This window comes from Pieris brassicae, chromosome 2 (genome assembly GCF_905147105.1).
Source record: "Pieris brassicae chromosome 2, ilPieBrab1.1, whole genome shotgun sequence".
Classification (NCBI taxonomy): domain Eukaryota; kingdom Metazoa; phylum Arthropoda; class Insecta; order Lepidoptera; family Pieridae; genus Pieris; species Pieris brassicae.
Genome location: NC_059666.1, coordinates 9,453,107 through 9,475,637, shown reverse-complemented (window position 1 = coordinate 9,475,637; position 22,531 = coordinate 9,453,107). Strand labels below are relative to the sequence as shown.

The following is a 22,531-nucleotide window of genomic DNA, read 5'->3' as shown; positions in this document are numbered from 1 at the left end:
ATCGCTGAGCAATAAATCTGTGAACTGTAAATAATAACAACTCAAAGCCACTGTGCTGTGCCAAAATTATGTGCTAGTCCTAAACAAAATGTTGTTATCATTTTTCAGATTTTATTTAGTCCAAAATGTGTTTGTTCCTGTGAATTAACTCTAAACAAATCAACACTTTTATTGTGATATGGTTTCGCATGATGTAATCGCTCCGATACTAGTTTAGTGGATATCGATAAGGGCTAGGAAATTCTATTATAAATTATATAAATTTATCTTCCAAAAATTATTAGAAAATTAATTTTCACGTTAAGGTAGGCGATTTAATTGTTATTTGTAAATATATTTCTAATGTTGTCTAAGACAACTGGAACTAGGAGCGATTATGTGGTGTGATGGTATGCGTAACGTATGATAACATCACAGGGTTCGTTAGATAGGATTTGTATGTGATTTTTATACAAGAGGTTCGGGTGAAGGTGTTGTGAAGGCTAGGCTTGGTCGAGCGGTCTATTGAGCGAAGGCTACCAGAGAGTCGGGGCACTGTGTTGATTTGTTAATATATTTATAGTATTTATAAAAAATGCACACAATGATTTAGCTTTGAGCTCGTGCAATATTATTCCAAATTGTTTATAAGAAAACTGTTATAATTATTTCTACTCTAAATTGTTATATAAATATTTTTGTATATGTAAAAGACAAAGGCAACTTGAATTCTATTTTTGTTGTGCATTTATTCTCAAATTTTATCGATATGGTAACCGCAAACCCATTGTGGTCTGTAACGTCTGCAAGAAATATAATTAATATATTATGGTAGATGGATTTTTTATATATTACCGCTGATATTGTGAGTCAATTGAAATAATGATTATTCTCTTTTTTTTAGAGTTATTTACAATATATCAACTATGATTGCTCAATATGACGCAATGTTAATTACAATGTAGAGGAATCAAGTACGTCGTTTTATATGGTTATTTTACTGTTTATAATTTGCGAGTTGTGGCAGCGCATGTTTATAGTTTTATGTTTATTCTAAGAGAGGCCAAATGTTGACTTGCTTATGTGAGACTGTTTTGCCAAGAATCAGAAAGTATATTACCTACATTGTTTTAAAATAAATGCTTTTATATAATGTTTGTATGTTATTTCAATCCCCATTGTCCAAAATGATGAGGTAGCATGTCCTACTTCTTTAAATAAAATCTACACTATGAAATTATTAGTTTTTTTTGTTTAGTTTGTAATCAATTGCATCTATAGAATGTTATGTTTTTATATTTTATCTGCATTAAGATAAGATGTATGATTCAGATAAGCAAAAATACTATAATTAATTTAGGCCAAAACGAGCTCATTATGTATGTTAATTAGTCCAAAAAGTATCACGGCCTTTCGTAATAAGATCTGTGATCTACGATTGCGACAATGGACATATTTTCTAATCTTTTATAGGAGTTCTGACAATTGGCTCTAGCCGATAGTCAGTTATCAAGTGTAATGTAAACAAGAATTCTAAATGATGAATTTATTAAATATTCTATAAAATTCGTCAGTATAACTCTAGTGAGCCAGTAACATCGACTATTCAATTATTATATTAATACTGTCAAAATTTATTAGATGGCGTTTCCTCAGCCTAATGCACAAAGAGGTTAGTTTTTAAATTAGTAACAAACCAGAACTTGGATTATCCAGATTATAACATCTAATTTATTTTGTTAGAGTTAACGAACAGGAAGATTTTAGAAGAATTACAATTAAAAAAGCAGATGCTCCTCAAGCAAGGAGCCGTTGCCCCACTAACTGCAACTACTATTTCTCTGACCCAGTCAAATCCTGTCAGCCAGCTGCCTATGTGCTCTATACCACCACTTTCTGCTACTGCCGTAAGTTCATTAATAAGCAAATATTGAATGCAAACCGTCATGGACTATAAATAATAAAAATAATTTTTAGGGATACCCACAGTTACCAGAAGCAAATATAGTAAACACAAGCCATAGGGCAGCACTACAACACGCTAACGCGACGTCTTGTGGCTACTTTGTTTCTCAGGACTCTTCTTTTGGAAATCAAATATTACCTGTTCTACCCCGTTTTGATAAATAATGAGTGCTACCATGAAATTAAAAGTTTTGGAGGGACATTTGGGGGAAATATCTGGTTTTACTAAGCCCAAAGTTGAATATGAACAGTATGAAACTCCTTCTCATATTGCTGCAGTGGCCCTTTACACTATGCAAGTAAGTAATTTAAAGAAATATCATGTATTTTTCTTGTCTTCTCTAATTTATTTCTGCTCTCTTATATTTTTAAAATTGTATGTATTTCTATTTATTTTATATAAATAGAAGCTTAATAACTTTTCAGACACAGTTTGAAGCATTGGAAAGCAAGTTAGTTTTAGATGCTGGTTGTGGCCCTGGTATGTTATCATGTGGGGCATCATTGTTAGGTGCAGGGACAGTTACAGCAGTAGATATTGATGGAGAATCTCTGGATATTTTAAAAGAAAACATTGAATTTACAGAAGTTGACAATATAGATATTATTCAATGTAATTTCCTTTGCCCTGAAATGTATAGGTAAGATTTGTACTGTTTAGAAACCAATTTTTTGTAACCATTTTATGCTAGATTTTTTTTACACAAAGTTAATACACAAGAACACAGTTTATTTAATTGAATCTAGTTATCAGAACTAATTTATATGCCATATTATATACTATTTTTAATTTTGAAATATTTTTAGGTGTGAAAATTATTTTGACACAGTTGTTATGAATCCTCCATTTGGCACAAAGAATAATGCGGGAATAGATATGAAGTTCCTTAAAATGGGCTTAGATTTAAGCTGTGATAGTGTTTATTCTTTACATAAGTCGACTACAAGGTATGATAAAAAACTTGCTATGGTTGTAGTTATGCAAAATATCATTGATCTGTTTCTGTAGTTTTATTTGGAAAAAAAGTATAGCAAATTTGATTCATGCTTTCTATAAATTGGTAAATGTGCCTGTGCAATACAGTTTAATAATGAATTAAATGGGATATCTTTAATAAACAGGTAAATTAAATATGCAAATGATACTTAATCTTTCATAACACAAGTTATTTAATTCCAGATCTCACATACAGAAAAGGATCAAAGAATGGGGGGTAAAGGGGAGTGTAATAGCAGAGCTCCGTTATAACTTAAAATCTTCATTCAAGTTCCATAAACAACATAGTAAAGATATTGCAGTAGATCTATGGAGGCTGCACCATTCTTAGTGTTCACCTGACATCCTTATATTAATAAATTATAGACAAAATGGTCTTCAAGCTTAATCTACGACGAAGACATTGTCTCTTATAGCCAATTTTTATTGTTGCTTTCGGCATTATCTTATTACTTTATTTGACTTGTATTTTCTTATACTATAAGTTTTTGCTTAGTAAAAGTTTGTGGATCAACACATTAAAATTAAACAATTTTATACAATTTTATTACAAATTTATTAAAGGGTATTTTTATCATGAAAAGTTTTATTAATTATCAGTCTTCATATCTTAGTTACCTGACAGATAAAATGCTTGATGTGCTTAAACAGAACTAACAGAACTAAATTTGGAATGATATCTACTCATCTCCGAATTTGATGTTCTGTGCCAGTTTGATTGCCCCTGAGTAATTGATAGTGACAGTTGACCGTCTCATGTAATTCTTCCAACTGTCAGAGCCACATTCCCGTCCGCCTCCAGTTGCCTTTTCACCTCCAAAGGCGCCTCCGACTTCAGCGCCATTTGTGGGAATGTTAATGTTTACTATTCCACAGTCAGATCCGTGAGGCCCTATCCACTGAAAATAGAACATATTTATAAAATTAAATAAAGTACGACATCACACGATTCGATTTAGTTTTTATAAAAGCGGTGATCTGCACTGAGTCAGTTTGCATCTACGTTATCAAGCGGAAAAAGACAAATGTCTTGATAAATAATAAAAAAAAACGTTTCAATGGCCTGCAACAAACTAAATAAACATCAATCAAAAATAATCTTACCTTGAAAATATCCGCTAAATTCTCAGTGAAAAGACTTGAAGAAAGTCCCTGTTCCACTTCATTATTGTACTTAATACCGGTGTCAAGGTCGGGGATCTCTAAACAGTAGACGATAGGAGCGAAGCACTCGGTCTGCACCAATGGAGAGTCATGTGGAAGACCAGTTACGATGGTGGGTTCCACGAAATAACCATCACGTTCTATTATCTGAAAATCGATAAATAATCATATTTCGTTGTTTACAAATATCACAATGAAAGAATGAAGGATTCGTAATATCATTGTGCATATGGAAGATGAAGAAACCTAAGTGTCGGTTTCGGATTTGCATGGTAGTTTTTCAATAGATACATACAGGCATATTACTTCAGGTATTATTTGCTAAACGCAATCATCGAATAACAAACTTATTTTATATAAATCAAATGTTTTTTAATGTCCGATTGTGGCCAAAATACATAATTATAAGAAACTGGTACGCATGGTTACATTGAGTGAAATAAGGTACCTTTCCTCCAAATTCAATAGTACCGCCTTGTTTCTTGACCTCTTCGACAGTTTTTTTGTACGCTTCAACCGCCGCGGGCGTGTGCAGCGGACCAATGAGCGTGTCACTAAGTAGCGGATCACCGATTTTGCTAACAACGCCAGAGAATGCCTTCTTCAATTTTGTCACTACTTCGTTGTATACCTGTTAAAGTTTTTAAATTTTAATAAACCTTATTTCTTAATTTACTTAGAATCTGGTAGAATCTGTACTAAAACAACAGGCCTGGTTGCAACAGCCAGTTATACGTACTCACATATCGCTCAGTTGCTACGCATAATTTTATTTGTTCACGAAGATTATACCTACACTTTTTATATAATTTCATGATTACAATTTTACTGTCCATCTATAATGACGTTAAAAAAGGTTATCAAAATAGAAAAGATAATTTAGCACTGCTGCAACTGATTAAGAGAATCGTAAATCAAATATTTTGTTTATTTATTGTCTGTAAACATTGAATACTTTTAATTACAGTTCAGTATAACGTTTCAATAATTTCAAACATTAAAATGTTTAATTACTGAGACTAGTATATATATTTTATTTATAAACAAGTGAAGTTAATACAGATAAAAATATGTTTTAATGTTTTAAATTTTCAGTTTTGTGTTCGCTAATGTATTATTAAGAAGTAATGGTAATATTTTACATGAATAACTTACTTTTTTATGAATAAGTAATCGCCTAGTAGTTGTGCACCTCTGGCCAGCTGTGCCTGCACATGCAAACAACGCTGCGTTCAACAACAAATCAAGATTCGCGTCTGAGTTAACGATGATAGCATTGTTGCCGCCCAGCTCCAGTAGATGTCGCCCAAAACGTTTTTGTACTTCGACTCCCACCTAATAAATTTTTCATAAGAAATACTTATTTTGTAAATTTCGATAAGGTTTTGCAAACGGGCAGGAGGCTCAACTGATGTTAAGTGATATCCATCGACACTCTTAATGCCAGAGTACTCGCGAGTATGATGCCGGCGTTTTAAGAATTGGTACTTCTTTTCTTGGACGACAATTAATCGAATTTATTTAGAAATATTGCAGTGGTTTAATATTTAGGAATACAAAAACCATTTTTAAAGACATTAAACAATACACAATTCCATAGATAGTGAAATCCATTTCCACATTAGGAAATATAATTTGACTAAGACTTATTTTAAAATAACTTCATATAATATGTATTCGTATAATTCAAAATTATGTTATGAATGCTTCACTTTTAATGTTTATGCACATAAGCTAAATTTTTATATAATGAACACATTTTTTATAAAACACCTACTTGTTGTCCAACAGCCGTGCTGCCGGTAAACGAGACCAGCTTCATTCTAGAATCCTTCACCAGTTGTTCACCAATATCCTTTCCTCCCACACAGAGTGAAGCAACAGCGGCAGGAATATTGTTCTTCACCAAAACACTTTCCACAATCTTTGTGACAGCCACTGAGATTAAGGGAGTTGTATCTGATGGCTTCCAGACACTGACATCACCGCAAACCTATATAAAAAAGGGATAAAACATTACAAATGTTTCCCAACCGCAGGCCAAACTATTTGACAGACGAAGGACTTTGACAGGTTAAATCAGTCATTTAAATCTAATAATCCTAATCTTATATACAAAATCAATGACATGTAATTTTCATATTATTGCATTGATGATGGATAATGTTTAAACATCGAACGAAAGCTTTTATTTCCCTAAGACTCCCTCCCCGCATGCGACAACATATTCTCAATAATTCCATGTGCCTCGTACAAACATGATTTATTTGCGTAATTCGCCAATCTTTCGGGCTTTGGCTACCTATAACACGAATTATGAAAATGTTGAAATTTTCTACCGTACCAAAGGGGATGTAAGGAAATATTTTTAAAGTCGGGAAGACTATGATTTTACTTAGTAACAATTTAGATTTTATTGTTGTTGTTAAGTTGTCGTTTGTTTAATTTCAATTTATTTTTTAATACAAGCATGTACGTTTATTCTGTTCCATATATTATGTTTATCAATTTAATAATTGTCTAACTGTTTTCATTAGTGGATGCATAGCTGTACATACTTACAAATAATTAAAAAAAACCTGCATAGTATATATAGAACCAAAAAAGCGGCAACGACGATTTGACGGCGTGTGTCTAACACAGAAGGCGAATACCAATTAACTCGCCTACATGCCAATTAGCAAAAACAAATCATGATGAAACACAAATCTGACCACATCTAAAAGGTTTTAGCGGCACACGCCTCTTTAAGCTAGTTGAAAACCTTTTAATCACTATTGCTCCTTAGAACGAAAGAAGTTTATCACCATAGCGATCGCGCTGTTCCATCCAAAGACCGCGACGGGGAAATTAAATGCTGTGATGATTCCAATAGCACCCAGTGGGTTCCACTTCTCAATTAATACGTGCCCAGGCCTTTCTGACGGGAACATTGTTCCTGGTAGTGTCCGGGATAAACCCAGCGCCAGGTCACATACGTGGATGTATTCCACAACTTCACCTATGGCCTCGGGAAGAATTTTACCTACAAACAAAATGTTGTTACGTGAGTTAACTTCGGTGGCAGTTGTTGGAGGGATGTTCTAATGTATGTTAAGTTAAACTCTTTGTTTGGATCTAGGTGTCAACTAGCTTTCACAGTTTACAACATGAGTGAAATAAGAGAAAACCTTTCATGAATATAAGGTTTTAATAAGCTAAAATTAACACTAAAATATGTTTTGGTTACATTAGATACATTGACATAGACACTAACAAAACAGAGTGACAATGTCATCAAGTTATGGCTGATAGTTTTAAGCAAGAAGTTTACATCAATGAGCTTATAACTAACATAAAAATCAAAAATTTGGTATAGTGGGGTTGCGATCAAATTGCAACATTATTCATGTACCTATTGTGGGTGGCTGCTGGATTTGTAATGAGAATGTTATTCAAACATTACTGAACATGTAATATCTCTATATATATATATAAAATTCTCGTTCAATGTTCGTTACCCAGACTCCTCCGAAATGACTCGACCGAGCCTTTTTTTATGCATATTCAGTAAGTCTGAGAATCGGCTACTATATTTCAAAACCCTAACTGATCAGGGGTATGTATCAACTGTATTAAAAAAAACTTTTTGTTTAAATAGAAAAAGTAATAATTTGTATGTCTCTGAAATATTTGTTTACTGATCTATGTTTATGCAATTTTAGTGTGTTAACTATTACTATACTTAGATACTGTTATGTAAATAAGTACGTACCTAAGTATATATTAAATAAGGGAATAGCCGATAACGTTAAGTTTAGTAGCAAAATATAAATAGCACTATAATACAATACGTGAAAAGATAATGCGACACGACATAACATCTATTGTTAAATCATATTTAAGGAAATTATTATAAAAGAGATTACCCATTTCCAAAGACACAAGCTGTCCAAGAGGCTGAAGTTTTTCTCTCAAAGCGTCACCAATTTGTCTGACGACTTCGCCCCTTGCTGGCGCCGGTAGCTCCGCCCACGTGTACCAGGCATCCTCAGCCGCCTTCGCACATGACTCGTAGTCTGCAGAACTAGCGCTCTGGATCTCAGCTATAACTTTTCCGTTAGCCGGACTGAATGATTGTATTACCTAGAATGTATATCGTATTTTTAAACGAAACCAAAAGGTTCTTTATTTATCTTTTTTACCGTTGTATATCATTTACTTAATTCATGTGTTAACTAACAATTTAATAAAATTAATTAGGATTTTATTAAATCTTAAGAGAAATAAATAGCTTCTGAAGTTAACTAATTTTGTTTGAACACATGTTTTTTCCTGGTAGGCACTTACAATTAGTTAACCGAAATTTAATTTATCTTATGTGCCTATCACCTAACGTACCAATTAAATAGTGTTATGACTTATCAGATAAGTCAAATTTATTTTATTCAATACCAAGGTTATGTTAGCCACCATTGCATTTTACAATATAGAAAATTCCTAGTCCGACGCCAAAGCTCCGACACGATAAGTTTAGATGACACATTTTACAATAATAGTTTAAACAAATACATAAGTACGTATGTAATAAAATGTATTCATTACCTTTCCATTGGCTTGCCATTTACCATTGAACACACCGACGTTAGTCTTCTCCAACCCCAAATCCTTTAGGAAGGAATACTTTGGATCTTCAATCAGGTAGGACGCGTTTCGAGCCATTGGGACACGTAGATTCAACTTTACGTTCCAAAGAGTACGACTGAGGACTCGATTCATCGGTGTAATACTTAAAACTACTAATAAACAAGAACGAGAGAACCGTCCAAGTAAACAGATAAAACTATCTTATTTGTAATTATAGTTGGTCTTATCATGTACTGATAACTTCGTTGCTGGGTCAGAAAAACGTTTTCCAATCAATTGTTTGCGTAATTATCGAATGGGTGTGATAATTTTTAAAGGCATTTTATCTTTAAGATTTTAGTATTATCACAAATTTATTATTTATAACATTGTGATAATCGTGAAAAAATTTACTATATATATGAACTGATATATGTTAAAACTTTTTAATTCAGATTACAAATAATTGCATTAGTAAACTAATTACCAGTATTTAACATGCTTGGAAGAAACCAGGCTTAGTTTCTTGGCTTGATCTCACATTCTTGAACAAGTTTGAAAACTATTATCCATAGAAACCAAATAAGTATAATCACAATTATTTAACTAAATTGAGTAAATTTCTCAATTTGTCAAAGAATACTGATTATGCTGGAATGAATAGTTGTCCTATTGTTAAAACAGTAAAAATATAATTTTAACAATACAATTTTAACAATAGCCGTTTGAGTGACTTTTATCCATCATAATCATAATAACCATTTAAATTAAATATTTAGTGTGAAATTATTATATGTTATTTTAAAGGATATGCCAAATATACCTTGGGTAATTAGATACCGTAAAGTACAGTAAGTATTTAATACCTTCTTTAGGCTTAGCCCTTAATTAAAAAAAACAATGTCTTAATAAATAACTGTAATTGTCTATTCAATCTAATATGTAGCAAAACAACTTACATTTATATAATGTTCTAACACACTAAAGAGGTATCTTGTTAAAACTGTTTAACACAGTTATATAATCAATGTTTTTGGCAAAACTTAAAATGTCTTTTTTGATAGAGATAAACATCTTATCGAACTGGAGAGAAGAAATAGACCATGTCTACTACACTTTTGGACTACATTATTGAACATGTGCTTTCTTTTTCAACAGTTTCAGTTCCTTCTCTTATTTCCTTAGCTTTTTGTGCTAAATATGTATTTTCATCCCTCTTGACCATCCACTCAGGTAATGGGGCAGACCAGTCATCTGGTGGTAAATCACGCTTTTTCCAAATATCATTCCTATAGTGGGCTCTTAATCTATCCATTCTCCGATTCTTCTCACTAGTTATGAGTGCTTCCTGTAAGTAAATTTATCTAATACAAACAAATTCTTGACAAATTATATTTGTCTTTTTTAATAATTTGTGCAGGATCCTTATAAACATACAATGTTTGTAGCACTGGAAAGTTCTGTACCTTTCCAGTATCTTAACAAATGCCCAAGACAATACTGATGTAACTTAATTATGCTGCAGTTTATTTATATTTTAAATCTACAGAGAAAAGCTATGAACTATTTTTTACATATAAACTTTTTTGTTTTAATATATGTATGATTTTGTATATTATGGTAATAATGTGTAAATACATAAATAAACTTACTCCAGCCTTAACATCTTTACTATCCACCCATTTGTAGCAGTTGTCACAATCTCTTTTCCACTGATTGCAGTCCAGGGTCTCGCCATATATAAAATATTGGTGAAACCTTCCTTTAAAGCTTGTGCATTCATTATATTCATCACTGTATACTTCACAATCCCGTATCTATGAAAAATAAGTAAATTTATAAAATGCTTAAGTTTACTCTTTAGTAAAAAGTTTGTGGTTGAAAGATATGATATATGTCTATTGCTACTGGTATATATTTTCATTATAATCATAACCAAAAAACACATTAACACTCACTGATGAATGATATATTTTTTATATAATATTTACTTACCAACCAACTATCCTCAATAACCTCATCAATGTTAGTTTCAGAGTCAGCTTTAGCTTCTTTATGTTCCTTGTGGTCTAAATCAGTTTTATCTTGGCTATATTGGGCCATCATAACTGTGCAGTACACATACGATTATTGCAAAGTTTAATTTAAAATTTAAGTAATAAACTTTTATTACATAACCTTAACGTGCATATTAATTTTCTTGTTAATAACTTTGTAGATCGAGATTATGTAGATAGGGTTTATTTAATAAATTATAGTTAAGAATTTATATAGTCTAGGCTTACACCTGAAATATGTACAAAAGACTAAAATCTATAAGAAAACCTTTTCAAAACAATGGAAAGGCTGTAGTGTAGAAATGAGTTGGTCAAGTGTCAACCGACATTCACATAATCAGCTGTTTTATAGCATAGGGAACAAGTAATGTACATGGTTCAGAATCGACACTAAGGAGAGATTCATAAAAGAGACAGCGTGAAGTGATTTCTGTAAGTCAAAAACCGAAACATTTTTGATGTACGGGAGTCAGACATAGCGCTGTGTATAGCGCAAAGTACCAACTCTATTTAAAATAAGACAAAAATGCAAAAACAAAAATTTTAATCAAAATTCTTTCTTTTATATAAACAAATTCTTTATTCTTTATTTTAAACGAATAAACACTGGTTACTTATTCATATGTTAACAATAATTCATCGGTCCAAATTTAAAAATCCGAGACGAAACGATATTCAAAAACGATATTGGAAGAATAACTCCTTCAGTGCTTGCAGTGTTTACCAAAGTTTAGGTTTTGACTTTACCAAAGTTAGGAGACTCAATTCAAACCTCTACGCGGTTCACTTTCACCTAAAAACTGCGAAACCGGCCTTATTCTTCCTTACTGAGACTTAGATATCCTCCCCGGATGATACGTCCTACCTTTCCTATACGGGGTACAAATTGGAACACTCCTTTGTGCCGCGGGCGGGAGTTTGCGTGTACATCAGGGAGGATATCTGTTCTCGTCATCTCGGGATCTAACCTATCTATCCGCATTCCGCGATTCTACTCGTGCTTGTATATGTCCCACAGGGGAAATGTCATAACTGATCGACTCATTGAGCACATCCAAATGACTAAAAATTCCCTGCTCGAAAAGGTCCCGTCCACCGAAATCTTGATGATCTTTTTAATACTTGAACTCTTTATTCAATTTTCTGCGGTACCGATCGGTGGCAAGTTACAGCCCTAGTTTAAACGTTCTTGCCCTCGTCGAGGGATCCTAGCCTCGAAAGCGAAAATGCTTTAAGGTATAGACGGAAGCCGCGATATCTCGTGGTGCTAATACCAGCGAACATAAAAAAGCATATAACTGCCTCCAGGTCCCGCAAACGAGAAATCACTAATGCAAAATCAGAGCACATTTCCTGATTTGGCGAGAAATTGGATCACCAATTGGTGATCTGGGTCTTCTCGAACCATCTGGGGTTTCTCGCCAAAGCTGTCGAAGGGAATTTTTCTCAGCCCTGCTTAGGGAGGATGACTTGCTGGCCCAAACCACGACGGAGAAGGTTGACCTTTTGGGCTGTCTCTTCGCGTCTTACTCGACTTTGGATGACAAAGGGAGATCAGCAGCGACCAATTTGCGGTGTAATTCTTCGATGCCAGAAGTCATTCTGGCGATGTGTTGTACGTAAAGCATTTTCTTCCTCGGACATTAATAAGTCGAACGGGCCGGATGGTATCCCCCCAATTGTGCTACGTGTTTGTGCTCTTAAGTTTGCTCCGGTTCTAACGCGCGTTTTCTGGTATCTGTACTCGCTGGGCACTGTCCCGAAGTGCTGGAAGATCTATCGTTCTGAACCGTTCAGCTATCGCCCAATTTCTATAAGTAACCTGTTCTATAATAACTAATATATATATTATTTAAATAGTTTTCTGAGATGAAATTGGTTATGAAACGTGGTAGATTATTTTAAAACCATAACAAAACGTTACTTATTATTAATTGTTATTTGCTGTCCCTACTTAACTGTTACATCAGGTTCTAAATATTAGTTAAAATTTGTATTTTTTCGTTTTATTTACATTGGGTATTATTTAAAATTAATTTTAAAGAAATTTTAAAGAATTTGTGATATTTTTAAAAAATAAGTTGCTAGTTTTTTTATACTTTTAAAAACTGCACGTCAAGTTTCAGAACGATTTAAATGCTTTTATGAATTGAAATGAAAAAAAATCTAAAAGTAATCGTATCGTATATATCTTGTATTTTAAAATTTGGACAGATAATTTTTGTTTTAATGTTGACAAAACAACAACACTGGTTATGTATAATAGTTTCTATAAATCAGAAAAAAGAGCAGGTTTATATTGATATTTTTTGTTAAATAAATAGTAAATTGACTTGAATTCATTGAAAAAAGCCAAAACCATGATAACTTAAAAATGTTTCACTTCTGCCTAATTATGCATATGGGTTATCCTGTTATTAGTTATGTATATTCTATGGCATTCTATTGATGATTTAATTAAAGCAGTTTACTACTTAGCACAGCACAGCACAATCACTTCACAATCTTTATATCTGTGATTAATAAAGTAAAACTGGATAAATAATAAATTTAAAACCATACCAAAAAATATTAAATCATTCCAATTTTCCATATATATAAAATAATTAGACTCTTAGGTGTGAAATCAAATATTTATATATTGCAATAATTTCCTTAACGTAAACATTTACATCGCAGTGACCTTTAGATACATACGTTTGAAAATTGAAACATTTGTGTTCATAACACTTTACGTGTCGTGTGTATTGAAAATTGAATATGTCTCTTAATAAATTAGTAGGTGGTGATTGTGGAGGAAACAATTCTTTAGTACAATTGTCAAATATTGTAAGTCGCGATGCAAGCCATTCCATGTCTCAAGCTGACCGATTTGTCAATGAGTTTATGGCCCAAAACACAGAAATACCTCAAACATTTAATATGAATGCTTTACTAAATAACATCCATGCTGTTGAAAAGGTAAATAAAGCCTCCTCTATATCAAAAGTTAACCAATTATCTTCAAACATAAACTTCCCATGGCTACCTGGACCATCAACAGTGATTCCTGGCCCTAGTATGATGAGAACAATGCCTATGCAACCTAACTCATTACTACTGCCTCAAAGAAACACTAATATGCAGATACAATACATAAATGAATCAGAACTTAAAAATACTGATGTACAAGGTAAAGCCCAAGAGTATGTAGATAGTGTCAATGAGGATAGTGAATTAGCATATAACCAGTTTATGTCTTTCATGAAACGTATGAGTGCTGGTGAACTAAATCTTGGTGAAAATCACTCTGAACAAAGTGATTTAAAAAAAGATACTTTTGTTGAAGAAATGGCTGAAAAATATAAAGATGAATGGGAAAAACTTAGTGATGTTAATGATTATTGGGAATCTGAAATTGCATATGGTATACCAGCAGAGTATATGTTTACAGAAGGAAATGCTATGTTAGAGAATAAAAATGCCTTGGAGTTGGGCAAAGAAAGATTAAAAATGGGTGATGTACCTGGAGCAGTATTATGTTTTGAGGCTGCAGCCCAGCAACATCCAGATTCTGCTGAACCCTGGTTTCTACTAGGCACCACTCAAGCTGAAAATGAACAGGATCCTTTAGCAATTACTGCTCTTAAGAAATCCCTCAGTATTGATCCTCGTCAATTAGAAGCTTACATTACTCTTGCTGCAGCATACACAAATGAAAATATGCCTAAATTTGCATATTTAGAATTATCTAAATGGTTAAAAGGTAGTCCCAAATATAGTGATTTGTGTCCACAAGATGTAAAACCAGAGGAAATGAATTTGAAGCAATTGGAAGCCTATGTAATGTCCCAATACTTGAAAGCAGCCCAATTAAACCCTACCCAAATTGATCCAGATGTTCAAAGTGCTATGGGAGTAATATTTAATGCCAACCAACAGTATGATAAAGCTGTAGACTGTTTTAAAACTGCTATAATGGTTGCACCAGACAATGCCAAACTGTGGAACAGACTAGGGGCTACTCTAGCTAACAGTGATAAATCAGAAGAAGCAGTTGATGCCTATCAACAAGCTTTAAATTTAGAACCAGGTTTCATTAGGGCAAGGTACAATGTAGGCATCACTTGCATGAATTTGAAGGCTCATAGAGAAGCAGCTGAACATTTTTTGGTAGCACTCAACCAACAATATAAAGCCAGGGATATATATCCTAGCAATTCTTCAGTTGACAACAGTTCTTCTGCAATTTGGACAACCCTTAGAATGGTTTGCTCCTACATGGGTGAACATGATGCTGCTAAGTTAGTTGATGAAAAGAACTTAACTGAACTGAATAAGTTTTTCAAAATTGATGTATAGGGATAAGCATAAGCTACTATTATTATTGTGATAATCCTTAAATATATGTAATTTTTTATTTATTTATTTATTTTATTTATTTATTTATTTACACTTCGTTACACTACAAAATAAAAATAAAAATTAACATAATTAAATCAAAAGGAGGGCAACTGGCGGCCTTATCGCTTACGAGCGATCTCTTCCAGGCAACCACTGTGAGTAAAGAAAAAAATAAATGTATTAAATAAGATAGGCAAGTAGTGCAAAATACATGTAATACACAGTTATTAAACAAAACTAAACAGGAATAAAATATTAAAGATACATTAAAGAGTAAAAAGACACATAAATCACGATAATTTAAGATAAGTCTCACGTCAGTTAGTAGTTAGTAAGAAAGTTCGGGATACGATGTGGACAGGTAATGTTTGTACAGAAGAAATTTAAAGGAAGATAAAGAAGGAGCTAAGCGAATAGGGACGGGAAGTGAATTCCATAGCCTAACTGCGGAGACCTTAAAGGAATCGCCAAGAAAGGAGGAGTTATGAGATGGGATTTCAAGGGTATAATTTTCGGAAGAGCGTAAGCTATAGTTATGGGCTCCCAAAAAATTGAAATCATTTTTGAGATAGGAAGGAGTTTTAGGGTTGAACAGGATGGAATATAGGAGATGAAGAACATGAGCATCGCGTCGCTGACGAATTGGCAACCAGCCTAGCCGCTTACGGAACGCAGAGATATGATCGTACTTTCTTAGACCGAATATAAATCTGATACAGAAATTTTGGAGACGATCCAGTCTATTTAGCAATTCCTCGTTAAGATCGGAGGAGCAGGAATCGGCGTAGTCCAGTAAAGGCAGGAGGAGAGATTGCGCCAGTGAGGTTTTGGTACTAAAGGGAAGAAAATTACTAAGACGTCGAAGGATACGTCTATATATTATTAAAGGGGTGTTTTTTTTAGAAAGAGGGCTATAGTAAAAAATATATTTAAAGGATAAATACATTTTTATATTTTATATTTTTTATTTTATTTTACAAAATGTAAAAAACTACAACTGTCATCAGACAATGGACAGCCTTGTGGGTGATTGTCATAAAACCAGCACCGTTTGACTTGCACTTTAAAGGCTTTCTTTGTATGCTTCATAGTTTTTTTAACTTCCTCTATACTTTTTGGGTATCTTATCTGAACTTTTCCTTTAATTACTTTAAATATATGGTGATTATTTCTTAGCAGAGTTTGCAAGCCACCACACTCAGATTTAAGGTTTTTTAACATATTTTCAGGAATAAGTTTAATGACCTCAGCAATTTCTACTTCCTTTCCAGAAGACCAGGCTCTTTCAAGCTCACAACCTTGTATTAAATATTTTGCAATACATTGAACAATCCATTCCAAGATATCTTTATCAACTTGTGTACAATTTCTTACCTTTTCAACTTTTTCCCTTGCTTTAAAATTTAAATTATTGTTTATTCTCAGTGCTATGTTCAATGTATCTTGAATAAAATAGCAATACTTTTCATATTCTTCTGCTTGATATGACCTGTTTTCACTGACAAGGCATATGCGTTTTGTACTAGGAATTTTCAACCTGTCTAGTTTTACATCAAAACCAAAATCCTCACAAAGTGATTTAATATATTCTAAATAGTCAGCATATTGACTTTTTGATGAGTCTCGTCTCTTGTATTTTGTTCCATTTAGGTTAAATGCACAACAAGGAAGTAGGAAAAATTTATTATTATATGAGCCTTGGGCAGCAATAACTGGAATCCAAGGGGTAAGTTCATCTGAATGATTTCCAATTATCCACTCATATTTAGATAGATCCTTAATATTACCAGGTGTTATTGTTTTTTCCTAAAAAAAAATAGACCGCATTTAAACCAAAACTATGAAATGTAATAAATGCCAAATAGTTAAATGAATGCATTAGTATTTCTTTTCATGTGGTAGTAGTCATGCTGTTTCCTTCAAAAAATTGTAATGGTAAAACTAACTATTATTATACACACCTCTAATTTTACATTATTAGGATACATATCCCAGATACCTCTCTTCCTGACATCCACACCAAGACCTATACAACCTTCCATTGTTAAAATATAAACTAACAATCCATTGCCACAACCAACATCTACAAATGTTGTATTTGATGTATTACCCCACAGCAACAGTAAGTATGTGGCTATAGATATGTCTTCATACACAAATTTAGAAGGGTCTGTACATTCAGGCCATATCTGTGAAAAATAAATATTTAGAAAATTTTAACCCATTTTGAACACAATTAATTGTCTTCACTAACCTTTACAAGTGCTTTTCCATATTTAATTTTTAATTCATTGTATTTATCATAAAATTTATCACTGCAAATTAAACTCAAAGAGTCCTTACAATTTTTTTTATGTAAATCTAACTCAGGTTCTTCAGCCCATTTGATAACTTGAGGAAAAACACATTCTTTTAGCCATGATATAGATTTAGAATTTTCTGGAAACAATCAATAATACCTATAAAAAAATTGTTATGAAATGTGTCAGCTGAAATTATAGAAAAGTACCCTACCTGAAAATGCTTTTAATATTAATTTATTAGATTTATATGAGAAGCAATATGTGAAATTTGGGCATAAGATCTGGTTATTATCAGATACAGTGATATCATAAAATGTTACTGTTACTTTTTCTTTATCTATTACTATAAATTGATATGCATGATTTTCGTCATAATTTTTAGGTAATAGTTCTATAACTAAACATTCTAAAGTTGAGTTTAAGTTTGTTTCTAATTTATTTTCAAGGTTTAATTGATCTAACGTAATCATTAGTCTTTCATAGAATTGTGTAACAGCACAGCTGTTGTTAATCTTCAAATCATCCAATGACTTATAAAAGAAAGAATTTGACAAATTTTTATTATATTCCATGTTTATTAAAATTTTACAACCCCATAACCTTTTATTTACTACATGAGGTTTACTAATTAAAATATGAATGGATTTCCAAAAATCTTCCACTGTACACTTAGAAATTGTTTCAAAAATTATATCCATTATTTTTTTTATTTTTTATGGGATTTAACCTTAATCCAGAGCTTTATTTACAAAGTATCAGATTATTTTAAAAAATAATGCAAACCACAGATGAATCAGAAACCAGATATAGCCCATAGACTATCGAATATAAAAAATAAATCTGACAATCTTCATACACAAAAAGGACAGCTCTCGAAGTTAAGTTTTAGTTTGATTTAGGTTCTAGAATATGACTTAACATAAAACTGCACTAAAATTGCAAACAAAGAAATATTCCTTTGTGTATTCTCTCACCCTAACCTTAATTACAAAATAAAATTCACTGGATTGCATTGCCAACTCTATAACTATATATGCAGCATATAATACCCACCTCTTCAACTGTTACTTTATCACAAATGAAACAAGCAATGGAAAAAATGGATAACGCGCATTACTCAGTAGTCTTCTCAAATTATCGTGTGGCAGGAAAGAATATCTCAATCTTAAAGGTAGTTAGAATAACTCGCAACTCTACAATAGAATTAATTAAGACGAACTCATGAGCTCACAATTGTGAATGCCAACAATGCAATTGAAATATTACATATATCATTAAATATATTCCCACAACATCTAGAAGGATTCGTAAGGTACGATCAACGATTGAAAAACGTACAGTCTCCAGAAACAGATATATTTACAGATTCCAATGGTTCCTGAGAACTCTATAGAAGTGACATTAGGAATACATTAATCCAGACACAATATGACGGAATAAGGTGATACGAACAGCAGCTCGGAGCTACGTTATCGACTTTGCGGTAGTGTAGTAATATGTCTCTTGGCTTCTACTAAAGCGTTTTCGAAAATACAATTATGCAAAAGCGGTAGTGTATATATACTTTTTGGTTACTTAACTGAAAATATGGACAACGCAGTGGCAGCGTTAACATCGCAGGATCCTGCCGCAACCTTTTCCCTAATAATAATTATATAATTGTTGTTGTATACGGCAATCTGCAACATTGTCCTCATGTATCTATACTATGCAGTGTAGAAAAGAACACTTGTTTGGTTGTGATGCTTTAGACAAACTACATGAGGCGAGCGGAATCGCATTAGCTCACGCTTTGTCACGTTGCCATTTTCTTACAAATTCGTATGAACTTGGGTCACGCCTGTCAAAAAGTGACTTTGTCTCAAGCCATTGGTGTTAGTTTACTTTTTGCCAGCTGTTATTTGTTATCTGTCACTTTATGACAATTATCAAAATTACGGTGACTTGTTCATCAATCTTTAAATATTTTGTTTTTAATTTTAAATTAAAACAAACACGAAATTTATAAGCTAATGTTTGCATATAGAAACTCGGAACGCTTCTTTTTAAATAAATACGAAAATCTTTTTTTTTCAATAAGCTAGCTGTGTAATGTCATACACTGAACTCGAACATGGCTATCAAGGATTGCGGCAAGCGACTCATCCACAATTCTATGTCGGCGATGACGGCAATCTTGTTCCGATAAGATCTCCCGTGAGTACGCAATGAATATCATTTTAATATCATATAAGCAGATCTTTTGTATAAATGTTCAACCTAGCATAATCATCATTATAGCTATTAACACCTAACGTTTTGTGATGTGCTCGTATCGCCGTGGAATCAAAATAAATATATTCATTAATTTTATTTTGTTAATTGCCACAATTTATATAAATTGTATTTAAACAACGGCAAAACATATCTAAGAATTTGCTTTTCACCTATTCTCAACCTCTTCAACTAGATATTATTACACCAAATACTGGTCACTAATAATAAGGTTACTTATGTACACTGGTAAATGAACATATTGTATGTAGAAGTTGAATAAAACTAATCAGTATAAATAAAACATAGATTGTGCTTTGTAGTGGGGAGAACATATAAATGGACCTTGTGACAATGACAAGTCAAGTAACTTGTTAATTATGTCATATATTTGTTGGTTATCATACAAAATACAAACAATCATTTACAAGTCTCCTTATCATTGTTTAAGTTGATAAAAGTGATAGTTTGAAATGGAGTGGCAGTGGGTGAAAGACTGGTGGCGATTAAAACACTGGAGAAATAAAGAAACAAAGGAGACAAGTGATGATGACTTTTGTTGTTGTGATGAGTGTTTACCTGATGTGAGCTATTATTAGTTAATACAATACTTATAGTAAAATATATTGAAAAGATTTTAAAGGTCTTTCTTTCATTATTTTTGTTTTGATCATGTTATTTACAATTAGCATATCAAAAGGAGTGTCAAGGATACATATTGATAATATGAATTGAAGAGGAAAATTAAGGTTATTTAATAAACTTACTTTGCCAATGTTTTAATGTATACTCAATGATAATAGATTTTTTACTTTTGACTTTGTATTTTATAGTGCACCTATTATACATATATGTTAAGTGATGTTTTTTTATATAAAATTAAACTGTTATATTAAATTAATTTAGAACATTAAATTTTTACTATGGTGTATTTTTTTGTTCATCTTCAAATGTTGACTGTATGAAACCATTACAATGCATAAGTAAGTTATCGGACTAATGTTTTATATAATATTATTCTAAAAATAAAACATGCATTCCCCTTAGTCGATAACTTTAAAGTAACTAGTTTACACTCATAAATTAAAATAAATTTTTCACTCTGTCATATTGTAAGAGAAATACTGACTGTAGTTCAAAGTTTATTGTCTGAAGTTGTCTTTGATTGATGTATAAAATTGATGAATTTTACCATTTCTGTTTGTTACCACTGAGAAGTAAATTCTGATATGGTTATATTAGTACTGAATTCTCGTGGATTGTAATATCATCTATATTCGTTTGGGTTATTCGTATTAGGAGTATTTTGCAATGCCAAAGGTTATAATGTTGTAGTCTTATATTGAGATACAGTGATTGTTGGTATACATTTCTCTGTAGTGATGTGAGAATTGTACACACTTAAATCCAGTAAGAAAAACACTTTTTGAACGGATTAAAATTTAGAATTATGTAAATAATTATATGTTTTAATAATAATACATAGCTTTAATCTGCTCAAAAAGTTCAAAAAAGTTTTTCTTAATGTGTAAAAGCTATTTTAACAAAAGACTATACACTTAAATCCAGTTTGTGCTATATATTTTATTTGCAATCAAATCAACAGTACCAAGATTGTAATGATTCCAGTTAAAAACAGTCTTGCTTGCTCTATGGCTGATATAGAGCCAACATAATAAACATTCTGTTGTTACAGGGCGAGTTGGACCTGTGCGAGTCTATAGATTCGAATGGCGATGGCTGTGGCAAGAAAGTGGTGGTCGGCGTCTGCGCCATGGCCAAGAAGTCGCAATCGAAGCCCATGAAGGAAATACTGACACGGCTGGATGAATTCGAGTATATAAAAATGCTCGTGTTTCCAGAGGAGGTTATACTTAAGGTTCTGTGAATGTCTAACCTTAAATGGAAAATAATATAAAAAAGAGAACGACCAAATCTGCTCGCTTGAGAACGAACGTTATCATCGTTAAGTTTGTAACGCAAAATGGCTTTATCTAGAATGAAATTAAGAAAAAAACTAAATAAAAAGAGAGGAAGAGAAAGGGAAGGAATAAAGAAAAGTTACGACAAAAACAAACATAGAACGCTCCACCGGAAATAGAAATATTATTAAAAAAATTAATTACTTAATTGTAAGATTATCTTAGATAATAGAATTGATTACAATATGGCGGCACAAATATGGTCTTTCTCCTTTAAATATTTTCCTTCCAAATTTTTTTGAAGTTATACTTTGGCGCGATAGGAAAATATGATGAGAATATTTTTTTAAAATGTGCGCGAACACCGTCACAAAAAACCGACGCCCTGAAGTTAGCTATAGTCAACATTTTAGTTTTTTCTACAAACTGTACGTTTGTATAAAAAACGTTAAAAATTTTGATAAGATTTTCATCTCGTTTTGCCAAAGAAATATAACTTCTAACGCGTGTACATAAATACGTTTTTTATTGTATTTAACCAATAATAGTTGGGTGTTGTTCCCACAAGAATGTAAGTATAATGCTCCTATTTTACCATGCCATGCTAATGGACAAATCTTTGTTTTTTATTATTAATTACTTAAATATGTCATGTGGAACATGGTTTAATGGATGCAGTTCCTTACAAACATTTTGTAAATTAAAAAACTTGCCGATTAAAAAGAGTTGCGGAGAGTATGCCAGATCCTCTCGTTCGTTCTACGCCGTGTAAAATGTAAAATTAGAAGCATTTAATATGTATTACTTTATTGACGATCATAAGTGTACATTATGTTATAAAAAAATCAATGGCGCTAAAACTTTTTTTGGGCTGGGCCTCAGATTTCTGTATCTGTTTCATGA

At 32.3% G+C, this 22,531-nt stretch overlaps 6 protein-coding genes across 20 annotated transcripts in view; 3 read left to right on the top strand and 3 right to left on the bottom strand.

The window, feature by feature from the left end:
- The first annotated feature begins 1,970 nt into the window (after positions 1 to 1,970).
- On the top strand, positions 1,971 to 3,447 carry LOC123720075 (rRNA N6-adenosine-methyltransferase METTL5). The gene is made up of 4 exons (XM_045676534.1): positions 1,971 to 2,243; positions 2,371 to 2,585; positions 2,752 to 2,892; positions 3,125 to 3,447. The coding sequence occupies exons 1-4, from the start codon at positions 2,109 to 2,111 to the stop codon at positions 3,270 to 3,272; spliced, it is 639 nt and encodes a 212-aa protein (XP_045532490.1). The 5' UTR covers positions 1,971 to 2,108; the 3' UTR covers positions 3,273 to 3,447.
- Positions 3,448 to 3,484: 37 nt separating this feature from the next.
- Positions 3,485 to 8,926, bottom strand: LOC123720074 (putative aldehyde dehydrogenase family 7 member A1 homolog). Its single transcript, XM_045676533.1, has 8 exons — positions 8,690 to 8,926; positions 8,014 to 8,230; positions 6,913 to 7,130; positions 5,883 to 6,098; positions 5,261 to 5,440; positions 4,554 to 4,736; positions 4,046 to 4,252; positions 3,485 to 3,840 (listed from the first exon to the last, which is right to left on the bottom strand). Exons 1-8 carry the CDS (start codon positions 8,861 to 8,863, stop codon positions 3,622 to 3,624), a joined length of 1,614 nt encoding a protein of 537 aa, XP_045532489.1. The 5' UTR covers positions 8,864 to 8,926; the 3' UTR covers positions 3,485 to 3,621.
- Positions 8,927 to 9,613: 687 nt separating this feature from the next.
- Positions 9,614 to 11,147, bottom strand: LOC123717438 (UPF0545 protein C22orf39 homolog). Its single transcript, XM_045673427.1, has 3 exons — positions 10,706 to 11,147; positions 10,363 to 10,527; positions 9,614 to 10,058 (listed from the first exon to the last, which is right to left on the bottom strand). The coding sequence occupies exons 1-3, from the start codon at positions 10,814 to 10,816 to the stop codon at positions 9,834 to 9,836; spliced, it is 501 nt and encodes a 166-aa protein (XP_045529383.1). The 5' UTR covers positions 10,817 to 11,147; the 3' UTR covers positions 9,614 to 9,833.
- A 1,992-nt stretch (positions 11,148 to 13,139) lies between these two features.
- Positions 13,140 to 16,085, top strand: LOC123717421 (peroxisomal targeting signal 1 receptor). Of its 2 annotated transcripts, none has more exons than XM_045673417.1 (2): positions 13,140 to 15,167; positions 16,027 to 16,063. In XM_045673417.1, exon 1 carries the CDS (start codon positions 13,528 to 13,530, stop codon positions 15,106 to 15,108), a length of 1,581 nt encoding a protein of 526 aa, XP_045529373.1. In that variant the 5' UTR covers positions 13,140 to 13,527; the 3' UTR covers positions 15,109 to 15,167; positions 16,027 to 16,063. The 2 variants fall into 2 exon arrangements, with proteins under 2 accessions (XP_045529373.1, XP_045529366.1); XM_045673410.1 differs by having other exon boundaries at positions 13,141 to 15,164; positions 16,024 to 16,085.
- A 6-nt stretch (positions 16,086 to 16,091) lies between these two features.
- Positions 16,092 to 18,997, bottom strand: LOC123717406 (probable tRNA (uracil-O(2)-)-methyltransferase). 2 transcript variants are annotated; one of them, XM_045673392.1, is made up of 4 exons: positions 17,665 to 18,997; positions 17,405 to 17,589; positions 17,112 to 17,339; positions 16,092 to 16,956 (listed from the first exon to the last, which is right to left on the bottom strand). In XM_045673392.1, exons 1-4 carry the CDS (start codon positions 18,149 to 18,151, stop codon positions 16,120 to 16,122), a joined length of 1,737 nt encoding a protein of 578 aa, XP_045529348.1. In that variant the 5' UTR covers positions 18,152 to 18,997; the 3' UTR covers positions 16,092 to 16,119. The 2 variants fall into 2 exon arrangements, with proteins under 2 accessions (XP_045529348.1, XP_045529354.1); XM_045673398.1 differs by lacking the exons at positions 17,405 to 17,589; positions 17,665 to 18,997 and having other exon boundaries at positions 17,112 to 17,390.
- A 376-nt stretch (positions 18,998 to 19,373) lies between these two features.
- Positions 19,374 to 22,531, top strand: part of LOC123717343 (inositol hexakisphosphate and diphosphoinositol-pentakisphosphate kinase) — a 38,232-nt gene continuing 35,074 nt past the window's right edge. For 8 of the 13 annotated variants that reach the window (XM_045673341.1, XM_045673333.1, XM_045673325.1 and 5 more), the window contains exons 1-3: positions 19,375 to 19,649; positions 20,030 to 20,290; positions 21,403 to 21,585. In XM_045673341.1, coding sequence (XP_045529297.1) covers positions 20,180 to 20,290; positions 21,403 to 21,585 — 294 coding nt within the window. In that variant the 5' untranslated portion in view covers positions 19,375 to 19,649; positions 20,030 to 20,179. Of the gene's footprint in view, positions 19,650 to 20,029; positions 20,291 to 21,402; positions 21,586 to 22,531 lie in introns of all 13 variants that reach the window. The other 5 variants (XR_006754812.1, XM_045673318.1, XM_045673372.1 and 2 more) reach the window with 2 other exon arrangements.

Bases quoted from the DNA above. Each gene is read 5' to 3' on its own strand.
- LOC123720075 (XM_045676534.1), top strand. From the start codon at position 2,109: ATGAGTGCTACCATGAAATTAAAAGTTTTGGAGGGACATTTGGGGGAA. The intron at 2,244-2,370 runs GTAAGTAATTTA...ATAACTTTTCAG, and splicing joins TGGCCCTTTACACTATGCAA to ACACAGTTTGAAGCATTGGA. The intron at 2,586-2,751 runs GTAAGATTTGTA...AAATATTTTTAG, and splicing joins CTTTGCCCTGAAATGTATAG to GTGTGAAAATTATTTTGACA.
- LOC123720074 (XM_045676533.1), bottom strand. From the start codon at position 8,863: ATGAATCGAGTCCTCAGTCGTACTCTTTGGAACGTAAAGTTGAATCTA. The intron at 8,231-8,689 runs GTAATGAATACA...TATACATTCTAG, and splicing joins AATGGCAAGCCAATGGAAAG to GTAATACAATCATTCAGTCC. The intron at 7,131-8,013 runs GTAATCTCTTTT...TTTTGTTTGTAG, and splicing joins GCTTGTGTCTTTGGAAATGG to GTAAAATTCTTCCCGAGGCC.
- LOC123717438 (XM_045673427.1), bottom strand. From the start codon at position 10,816: ATGATGGCCCAATATAGCCAAGATAAAACTGATTTAGACCACAAGGAA. The intron at 10,528-10,705 runs GTAAGTAAATAT...TATTTTTCATAG, and splicing joins TTATTGAGGATAGTTGGTTG to ATACGGGATTGTGAAGTATA. The intron at 10,059-10,362 runs GTAAGTTTATTT...ATTTACTTACAG, and splicing joins GTAAAGATGTTAAGGCTGGA to GAAGCACTCATAACTAGTGA.
- LOC123717421 (XM_045673410.1), top strand. From the start codon at position 13,528: ATGTCTCTTAATAAATTAGTAGGTGGTGATTGTGGAGGAAACAATTCT.
- LOC123717406 (XM_045673392.1), bottom strand. From the start codon at position 18,151: ATGGATATAATTTTTGAAACAATTTCTAAGTGTACAGTGGAAGATTTT. The intron at 17,590-17,664 runs GTAGGGTACTTT...GATTGTTTCCAG, and splicing joins AATATTAAAAGCATTTTCAG to AAAATTCTAAATCTATATCA. The intron at 17,340-17,404 runs GTTAGTGAAGAC...TATTTTTCACAG, and splicing joins ATGGAAAAGCACTTGTAAAG to ATATGGCCTGAATGTACAGA.